At 36.4% G+C, this 10967-nt stretch overlaps 1 protein-coding gene across 1 annotated transcript; it reads right to left on the bottom strand.

Moving 5' to 3' along the window:
• Nucleotides 1-46: 46 nt before the first annotated feature.
• LRRC39 (leucine rich repeat containing 39) lies at nt 47-8995 on the bottom strand (the record flags this gene model as incomplete). The annotated part of the gene is made up of 8 exons (XM_082002700.1): nt 8847-8995; nt 7825-7930; nt 6573-6729; nt 4959-5095; nt 3018-3163; nt 2475-2627; nt 1117-1256; nt 47-102 (listed from the first exon to the last, which is right to left on the bottom strand). The coding sequence occupies exons 1-8, from the start codon at nt 8969-8971 to the stop codon at nt 47-49; spliced, it is 1020 nt and encodes a 339-aa protein (XP_081858826.1). The 5' UTR covers nt 8972-8995.
• Between the last annotated feature and the right edge of the window lie 1972 nt (nt 8996-10967).

Genomic DNA, 10967 nt, shown 5'->3' with positions numbered 1-10967 from the left:
TAGGAAGAAGTATACTTGATATTTTCTTCCATTCACAGTACACTCTTTATTCATTAGCATTTATGACAGGAGAATGACCAGAAGTACAACTTTCCAAATTTCCTGAAAGACAAAGGGTTAAAATAAGAGAAATTAACATACTTTATTTTCACTTTGAACTTCAGGATAGCTCTGTATTTCCTCTTAAATTATTTAAGTAGGCCTATGTACTTTCTTTTGCCCGTACTGCTAGGGGAATCTGTTAAGGAAGAAAAGTTTTTTGTAAACTGTCATCTTGATATATTTTTGGTAATTTACTTATTCATTCATTGAAATATTGATAAGAAAAAAAGCTTGCTTAGGATTTTAAATCAAGAGCATTGTAGTAATTCATTTTTTTAAGCCTTCATGATAAACAGAATAAAGATCAGAGAGAATGTTTTACATCTGCAGTGAAGTTCTTTCTGCAAGTAACAGCTGCCACCTGGACATTTGTTCAAAAGTGCTTGTTTTGATCTCATACCACAACCTTTAACCTGTAAGTTACCTTTGAGACCACTAACAGCATTTTTTTGTCATAGTGAGTTAGAAATGGGATGAAAGTGGAGGTTGTTTTGTTTAGGTAACTGGATTTTCTGTCAGGGTTTATCAGATGTTGAAACTTCATGCTAAAAAATGTTCTATGTGGGGAACATAGGCATCTCTCCCTTAACATCATCCTTTGGTAGTCCCCATGTGGACAACATCCAAAAACAGGGAAAGCTGAGCTTCATGAGACAAATAGTGCTAGAAGACCCACACTATGTAAACTCTGATTAATTTGCAAATACAAGAGACAGTCATCAACTTCGAGTTATCCAAGCTGTAGGTAACTGAGCCATGTGTATTCTAATGTTCCATGGTTCCAGTGTGTTCCTACTAGAATATATGCTGTTCATGTGAAGACCTACTGTGCCAACTCCTGATAAAAGTGCCCTTGCCCTCAGTAAAAATCTGTTTATGGATATTTTGGAAAATGTTGCTCGTTTATTAAGAAGATTATTCACGTTTCATTTGCACACATATCGTAGTGTTCTAGTTTATCCTTCTCTTCCTCACTGTATTCCAGAAAGATGAGAATGAATAAAAAAGACATACCTGCTTTCTTCAGTGACTCCTGGATATACAAGTGCATGAATTCAATGCCAAACATTTCCTTTTGCTCCTCCTCTTCTGTATTCTCACACGGAGGGAGTATTACCTCTAACTCTAGTGGGTTGTCTCTGAAGTTGACAAATCTGACAGTTCACCAGAAAAAGTTACTCTTGCAATAGGTTTTGTCCAGAGAGAACAACTCTTTTGAAACTCTATTTTGAGCAAAATAAGTCTTTTCTTATACTAAACTCACCACTATTAAGTAAACTAAGCTAAGACGACACCATAATAACAGTAGCTGATTGTGGTGGGAGAAAACATTGCAGTCCTCATTATTTTGTCTTCAGGTTTTCACCCCATTGTCAGCCTTATAGAGCTTCCACAGACAGGTGGATAAGAACAAGAGTGCAAATGTTTGCACTCTTTGCAAGGCACTAGCCGGCCCTGTCTCCCTCTGCTCTTAGCCCATCCCTGCGCCTATGCTTGTATGTATCTGTTTAAAGAGGTGCTGCTTCTTCCAAAACATCTGAAAACAAGCATTGTCTTACTGGGTCAGACATGATTGATTTATTTATTTCGACTACTATTCTTTCTCTAAAATGGCCAGCACCCAGTAATTCAAATGAAATTCAAACAACAGGAAAGTTTCTGACACAGTGTACAAAATAATATTTCCAATTCTACTAATTAAAAATTGACATTCGTTCTCTTATTTTTCAAGCCAATTACAGCAGAGTTTAATCCAAATCCTTATAACTAATCCCTTTTGTTTAATTCTGAATGCTTGACTTCTCAATGCCAAACTTCTACTCTTTCTCTACAAATATTACTTGTTCTAAGTTATCCTTATACTGTTACACAAGTGCTTTGTGTTCTCACTAAGAAAGAAAGATTGACTGAAATTCAAATAGTAGGACTTCAGGACCCTTTAGTACAGAACTGCACTCTACTTGAGTGCTAAAAAATACCTCCAACAACTCAAAAAAAAAAAAAAAGCTTGTCACATATTTTTACTCCTAGCTCTTGGCTTTGGAGTGGGATATTAAAAGGCCAGTTAGAAGTCGGAATTTGGACCTTTCGGAAATGAGAAAATGTATTACAGTCTCATTTTCACTTGCGACTGTAACTATGCTAGTTTACTTCTTTAAATGAGTTCTGCTACACAAAGCTTTCTTGACCAGATCTTCAGCTGTTATGAATCTGTGTAATTATGCTGATTTTTTTTGGTATTGTGTCCATCTGTACAACTGTGGACATGACTTTTCCACTTCCTTAGTATCACTCTATGATATACAACTCGAGGGAGGCTTTAAAACTTAGCTTCTAGTATTTTAATTTCTATTTCTGTTGCATTTTCTTACCTCAGATTTGTCATGTCCTTCATACAAGCTGGAATATCCTTAAGTTTGTTGTTGCTAAGAACAAGAGTACTAAGATTTTTCATATTACCAATGGTTTCTGGCAAAGAGTTTATCTCATTCCTTTGGAGCCATAAAGTGTGGAGATTTTCCATTCTGTAAAATAGGTATTTGTGCAGTCAATCATGATTGCGAAAAGTAATGTTACCAATCATTAATACAAAGTAATTGATTAATTTTTACAGACACATAAAGGACTTTCATAAAGAATACAACAATTCTCAAAGGAAATCCCATATCTAAGTTAATCACCTAACCTCTCGTTGAAAATGTCATTGGCAAGAAATACTTAACTTGATAGCTGTACTGAATTTATTATTTATTGAATGGATTATTCCAGCTCATCCAAAATATCACATTAGGGCTGATAAATCCTAAGTTTGCAGTAACGTTAACATTAAATTAATCTTTTGAAGTAGAATTTAATAATTAGAATTTCAATGCAATGGAATTGAGACTAAGATGTGAGCTTTGAGCTTTATTTACCTGTCAATTGCATCGGGAAGCTCCTGGAGTTTATTCCCCCCCATATCTAACCATTCTAGATTTGGCATGTTGAGAAGAGCTGCAGGGATGGTAGTAAACTGATTCATGCACAAATCTATGTGTGAAAGCTTCTTTAAATCACTGAGCTGAAAAGAAAGGGAGATTTAATGCAAGTTTGTATAACTGTTGCATTACAGCAGTGCTGTAATAACGTTGACTGAAAAAAAAAAAACAACCCAATTTAAAAACATTACAATATGTTTTAGAGTTAGTAAACACAGAATGGTTTCTGAGTTACCTTAGCTGATACTACATAACAATTACAGTTCTGGCCTGGAAGGTAGGTAGGTTTGAAACTGATCAAACAGAAGAACTTTATCTCCCACCTGGTAGTGAGTGCCCTAGCTGCTAAGAAGCTGAATGCCATGACTATAATGCAGATACACCTCAAGCCTTGAGAAGAAAAGGAATTTTAAACACACCACTGTCCTTAGTATTTCATACTCCATGCAATAGGCCATTTTTCATTAGTCAAATATTTAGATTTTTATGGATGAAATTGCATGGACTGTATTTTAGAGTGAACCTAGAATCATCCATGTTTTGAAGTCTACTACTATGGCAAGATATTCTAAAAATGAAACTTAGCATCATTCAGTATTGCAACACCTAAGTCCTTTGGTGAAGCATGCCTTCAGGTGCTTTTACAATGTTCAAGTGATGCAAAGATGTTTTACTGCAGATCTAGTCCAACTGTCTAAAGACTGAATGCCACTCCAGTACATGTAACCAAAGCTTCATGGTGTTTACATCACTGTAGTCTCAATAGGACAGAACTATGTATTTGCTATGAGCTATTAATTTAAAAAGCTATCACTCCACATTACACCACGTAACCTGTATCCACATAGATTTTTTAAATTCTGGATTCTGATTAATCACAGAATCACTAAGGTTGGAAAGGATCTTCAAGATCATCAAGTCCAACCATTAATCCAGCACCATCATCTCCCCTAAACCATCTCCTGAAGTGCCACATCCACACGTTTTTTGAACACTTCCAGAGATGGTGACTCCACCACCTCCCTGGGCAGCCTGTTCCAATGCTCGACCACCCTCTCAGTGAAAAAATTTTTCTTAATATCCAATCTCAACCACCCCTGGTGCGATATATAGTGTATATTTTCATCTGAAGATTTGTTGTTAGGTATTACTGTTTGGACTTGACTCAATTTTGCAAGGCACTGATTGCTGTCAACTATTGCCACTACTGTTTTTTAAAATAAATTAAAACAAGTAAATGTCGTTACATACTTGTCATCTCTATCTAACAAACTAACACTTAGAGATGCAGGTGTCTCTCACATTTAAGTCAGACCAAATTAAAGCTCAATAGTCGGTGAGCAGTTTCTTTATTCTCTCTCAATTTCTTTCAACATCTCAGAAAAACACTCATTCGACTCTTTGTGCATAGGCAGTTGTATAAATCACACAAACCCTTTTCATAGCTAGCAGCTCTGGTAAAGATGCTTACAGTTGTGTCCTGGCATATGGTATGAATTTGTATTCTCAACCACAGAAGGGAACTTCTCTATGCTAAGGCATCAGATCCTCAGTGGGGTAAATCAGGGAAGCCCTTCAGCCTAACCAAATTAACATCAAGTGTATCACTGTCCTATATGCACAACTAGGTCATTTATCTGGACAAAATAAAGATTGGCTCCTTCAACTACTCAGGGATATGTACATCCTTCTCATGTGGTTTCAGTTTGACTAGTCATATAAATATTGTTCACATATGTGTTTCTGTGGAGTAGTTGTGAAATCAGAATATCAAAGCAAATCTGAAAACATGGAGTGCAACGTTTAATGAGAATTGGGTTTGGATAAATTCAAAATATGCATTAAACAAAATGAAACTAAACAAAACAGCGTCAAAACCTGAGGAGGAAGATCACAGATACTCCGGTTAACAGCCAGTTCCAATCTCTCCAGGCTGACACAGTTACTTATTTCCTTAGGAACAGACTTTATTCTATTGTAACTGAGAAGCAGCTCCTGGAGGTTAGTCAGCTGGCCTGCAGAGAGCACAAATGAGAAATGATAAATCATAGAATCATAAAGGTTGGAAAAGACCTCTAAGATCATCAAGTCCAACTGTCAGCCTAACACCACCATGCCCACTAAACCATGTCCCAAAGTGCCACTCTATACCTTTTTTGAACACCTCCAGTGATAGTGACTCCACCACTTCCCTGGGCAGCCTGTTCCAATGTTTGACCACTCTTTCAGTAAAGAAATTTTTCCTAATATCCAATCTAAACCTCTCCGGGTGCAGCAACTTAAGGCCATTTCATCTCGTCCTATCACTTGTTACTTGGGAGCAGAGACCGACCCCACCTCACTACAACCTCCTTTCAGGTAGCTGTAGAGAGCGATAAGGTCTCCCCTCAGCCTCCTCTTCTCCAAATTAAACAAACCCAGTTCCCTCAGCCGCTCCTCATCAGACTTGTTCTCCAGACCCATCACCAGCTTTGTTGCCCTTCTCTGGGCACACTCCAGGACCTCAATGTCCTTCTTGTAGTGAGGGGCCCAAAATCCTCAACACAGTATTCGAGGTGCGGCCTCACCAGTGCTGAGTACAGGGGCACAATCACTTCCCTACTCCTGCTGGCCACACTATTTCTGATACAGGCCAGGATGCTGTTGGCCTTCTTGGCCATCTGGGTACACTGGCCAACAGCCCTGCTTCTGCCAGGCAGCTTTTGGTACATTTATGTAATTTCTGGAAGGTTATTAATCACATGATTAGTTTAGCCTTTAAAGATTTCTTTAGCCTTATAACTGTGTGATAATATGTTTACAACCTACTCTCATAGTCCTTAGGCTATACTTGCCTCAATGCTAACATTTCAGCTATGTGTAAATAGTTAATCACAAGGAAAGCATGCGTGTAGAACCAAGAGGCCTCATGAAATTAAAACAAAGAAGAGTTAAGAAATGTTCATGTTCATTCTATTTGAAATACAATATTAGTTGTTTTGTGTTATCCTTATACTGTTATACAAGTGCTCTGTGTTCTCACTAATAAAGAAAAAAAAAGAAGATTCACTGAAATTCAGATAGTAGAACTTCAGGACTTTTTAGTACAAAACTGCACTCTAGTTCACTGCTACAAAAAAAAAACCCGCCAAGAACTCAAAAAAAGCACTTATGAACATAGGCTACCTGTGCTGTAGGCTCAGAACATGAAGCCTGTTTTTCAATATCACTTTTCTAGCTGCATTCTGATGTCTAGTACCTGCTGCGCTTACAAGCTTTTTTTGCATGGGGAGCTTTCATAAAGATCTGTCTCCTGCATCCGGCCTTTGTTTTTTTTAAATTTACAGGGAATCCATGGTTTTAAGATCTCTATCTTACTGTCAGATTTAAATCGTCTGTTTTCTAACTACCCAATTAGGATTGTTAGACAGGCAAAGTGTGCAAAAATGGCGTATTTGTGCAAGATTAATTTTCTTAGAAAAGCAGCTTAAGATAAAAGAAAGCACTGCTCACCAATTTCTTTAGGAACGTTTTCAATTGCGTTCCGGGATAGATCCAGAACAACAAGATTGTGAAATCTTCCAATGAACTGAGGAATTTTCTGCAAACTAGTTCTATGAAGCTGCCATTCCTGGAGATGGACTAGTTTCAATAAGCACGAAGGTAGTGTCTAAGACAAGAAATATGAACCAGAAGAAATTCAGCTTAGCATACAAGAAAAATACAGGCTTAGGTAGAAGTTTTATTTGAAACAGTAACAGTCTTATGATTAAAAAAAAGGGGAAAAAAAAAAAAATCTTTCCTTCTTCTCAAGCTATACTGTTACCTCCCGAAATTAGTACCATCAACACGGGTCATTCTGACCACAGATTTAACCTGTCCACTTCTGCTCCCAGGATTTAGATATCTGCACTACTGTCATTGCTTGAAAATCCTCAGGCTTGCTTTTGTTTGTTTCTTTTTTTTTTGTTTTGTTTTAAACAAAGCCAATACAACCGAAGGCGAAACTGCTCTAAATAGCTTTTTGCATTTAAATGGTCATCTAAATGGTATTTCCTATTCTGTTAAGAAAAACAGTGAGCAGCTGAGAGCAGAAGAGTTGAGAGATAGAAAAACTACAATGTCTGTATGCTACAAGTTCTGAACAAGGAGCACTGGCATATGGACCACCAGAGTATTGCTGGGTGTGGCTGTCACTCTCTCACTGGCCTCAACATGGTTTAATTCTCATCACTTCATTGGAACTGGCATCTACATTTCTGTGTGGCTCAGAACAGACTGTTATCTTCCACTCTGTTGTTGATTCTACAGTTAGCTGCTTACCCCCATGCATTAGAAACAAGAATAATAGTATTCTGGGACTCTCCTCTTTTTCACTCTTAGAAAGAGAAAGTAAACAACAATAAGAAATATTTTCATGCACCTAAACATAGAGGGTTTTCACCTTGATACATTTCATTAGTTCTGGTGTGTTAAACAAGGATTTAGGTAATTAAACTCATAATTTGCAGTGTAAATAATTTCTAATGCAGAAAAGCCTTTCAGGCTATAATTTTGCAGAGTAATGCTTACTATTCAGTACTAAAAAAAACTCAGCTTGTTTTTACACTCTCACAACAGTGTGTCTCAATTAATTGTTAGCAAAGCAGACAGTGAGCACTTCATAGATTAAAAATAGTACAACTGTAAGTGTAAAGTTGTAAATAGTAGTTTTCTAATGCATCAGTCATTCAACCCAAGCCACATTCATTCCTATCAACACTACCTTCCATTCTTCTTCCTCTATCCTTAAAATTGCTCTTCCATCTTCATGAATAACTTTTTCTTTGAGCTTTGCTAAAGCAGCTCTCTCCTCCCAGACAAGTAGTAGTCTACGAGGGAAAGGAGATCTGTTAGTGGTGCAACAATGAATACAGGCAATAATTACTACTGGTTCTGTTTCCTGGAACAGAGAGACAGTAGTCTTTTTGAATGTCAAACAACATTTATTGTATCTGGATGCTAAATATACTATCAATTTGAGGGAAGACAAGACCATAAAGTAGTGTTTGGCTAAGGTAATTTATAGGAATTCTGTTTTACAGTTCTTCAAATTTACAGTCAGAAGGAAGACATAACTTCATTCACTTTCATCATGTTGCAGCAGGGCAACAGAATATGAAGTAATGTGGAATTAATTTCCAAAGCCGTTAATTTTGAAGCAGTCTCCTAAAAGAAAGCCTTCAGTTCACCAAATGTAAGTGCATTCAAACAAGGTCAATCAGCTAGGATTCTTTTAGCTTGATTTCCAAAGGAGACTTAAACAAGAATTATGAAAATTAGGCTAATTATCTTTCTTTCTGCTTGTATTTTCCATTAGTAACTTTTGAATTTGTTATTCCCTTTTAAACGTATCCGACAAGTTAGGAAGAGTTCCAAAAATAGAGTGCTAAATTTCTTCACATTTTAGGAAATCACTGGCCAGGCAGAAGACCAGGTGACCCTGTCAATGCCTCCACTGATAAGAAAGCATAATAAATTAAATCTCGACTGGTTAGAATATCCACACAGGAGAGGATTTTAATATCTAAGTTTAGGAGATTTAGTACATATGCTAGTATTTTTATCACAGAACACAGTTCTTGGTTTGACCTGACCATACTGCTAGATTCTAAACACTGGTAATTTTGCTGGAGTAATGACTAAAGAATTAGACTGTGGATGAGTTTGAAAAGACCAGTTAATGTCCTCTGAAATGTAACACATGACCTAGCTTTTCACATACTTAAAGATCTAGAATTTACCTACCTTCCTGCAGACCTCTCTCTGAATTCCTTTTCTCTCTGTAATTCTTCATTTATCTTGTGTATTCTCACTTCCCAAAGTGTCTTCACAGCAGTGAATGTTCCAACACAAACTGCAGTTTCAGTCATGTTCCTCACATGTTCAGATTCAGTCACAGGAATCCGACTGTGAATTTCAGGCTCAATGCATCACCGCATGTATCAGCTACCAGATGGGGACAGTGACGTGAAAACTAAAATACTGCAATACCCACTAGATTATATTATTAAATTTAGTTGATGTCTAGAGCTGACAGAATTTTACCAACTGCTTTCTCTTTATAAAAATAGATAATTACACCTAGTTAGTTTTTCTTACAATAAGAAACAATATTCTTGCAATCTCTCTGCATTCTTAGCGAACAACTGCTTTTCTCAATTCCTTCCAATGGTAGGCTGAGAATTGACCATAATTATTAAATGCAGATAAGAGCATTCATTCCCCTCTCAGGAAGAAGTTAAGCTGTTGCCTGCAATTTATGGCAGTTAAATCCTGGTAGCTGCATCCTTGCAGCTACCTGGTATAAATACTTGTAACTAAAGGAGTTTTGCACTTTAGAGAAACTGAACTGTTGCTGGAAATAAATTAGTATACTTTATTTGCATTCATTTTCTTCATAGTTTAACTCATATTATAATATATTTTATAGTTAGTAATGCATTACCTTTAAGAAAAGGCTTTTTAAATTCTTCAGATCTCTCTTTGAATCTTCTTGTAGCCCTGCTGAGTGTCAGGATCCACATTTAAAAAAAAAATTGTCCTAAAGTTTTGAAAGCATCTATTCCCTAGTGAAATAATACATACATATTTTCCTGAAAAGCATCAAAGTAGGATACTCAGTGCATCCCTCTAAAAAGCATTGTTATTGCTGTTATTGTAGTCATTTGAGGAAGAGGTTTTTTGGAAATAAACTGGAGCCATGATACTGATATTCAGCTAAGTTTGGAGGGCTAAACTTCATGCCAACAGCAGTGTACTCTGAACACTGATGATTTGAACGCTCCCTTTCAAACTTTTTACTAATACTTGCAGGGACAAGTAGGAAAAACATCTTGCATATCCATTCAAACTAAAAAAGTAAGGATACCTTTCTTCCAAACAAGCAGGTAGAGAACAACAAAAGTGGAATTTCAGGTCTTTTCATACATATATTTCCCTACAATACTTGCTGCAGGTCTGTCTTTTAGAGCAATCTTTTCTATCATATTTATTCCATTATGATTTTGTGTGGCATGGATGTGCCACAGTTGCTTAGTGAACATTTTTGTGTTCAAACTGTCAATCATTCCTTTACCATACCTTTCACTAACATAGTTATTTATAAAGCCTGATTATACTGAAATCTCTTAATTAAAAATGTATAGGCAAGCCAATAATAAGAAGTGTAAACTGTCAGGATTGCTTCCTGTTGTAAAGACAGCATAAGATCAAATCATAATGCTTGAATAAAGAAGAATCTGGTCCAATAATTTAATATTAAGGATACTTAACTGTTCTCTGTTAAGGAAAAATGGCAGGATTTGACAGATGACGCAAATGGCAACCACAGTGTGGCACAATGCAGTCTGGAACTTGGGTTCCTAAAATGGGATTAATTTTTTTCCTGTAAAGAGAGGATTCTATCCTCTTTCCCTCCTTCACATCAACATGATCACATTCACTAGTTTCAAGGATTAACTCCTCTTTCAGTGATCCTCATAGCAATTACCTTTTCCAGTAGTGACTAAGACATTGTGTCAGGTTTTTTCCTCTGATTAGTGGTTACAATTTAAATTGTCTTATTCTTCAGAATTAAACTTTTACTGAGATTAAGTGCTTTATCTGATCTATCATTTCTTGTTGTTTAGAGACATTTATTGAGCTATAAAACTTTTTAGGTAGACAATTAAAAATCTTTTTATATAAATTGTGCAGAAAAGAGACACTGCAGTGCCAATCTCTAAAGAGATATTTGTTAATACTTGTACTACTAAAACCACTATCAAACTATACTTATTTTTAGTAAAGTTTACACTGGGCAACTCTCTTTTGCTGTGCAAAGTGTACTATTCAATAAACATTGCTTTAGAACTATGAAATATGGAA

Source organism: Phaethon aethereus (genome assembly GCF_964289735.1).
Source record: "Phaethon aethereus genome assembly, chromosome: 8".
Taxonomy (NCBI): Eukaryota; Metazoa; Chordata; class Aves; order Phaethontiformes; family Phaethontidae; genus Phaethon; species Phaethon aethereus.
The sequence above is the reverse complement of the archived record's forward strand: the minus strand, read 5'-3'. Positions and strand labels throughout refer to the sequence as shown.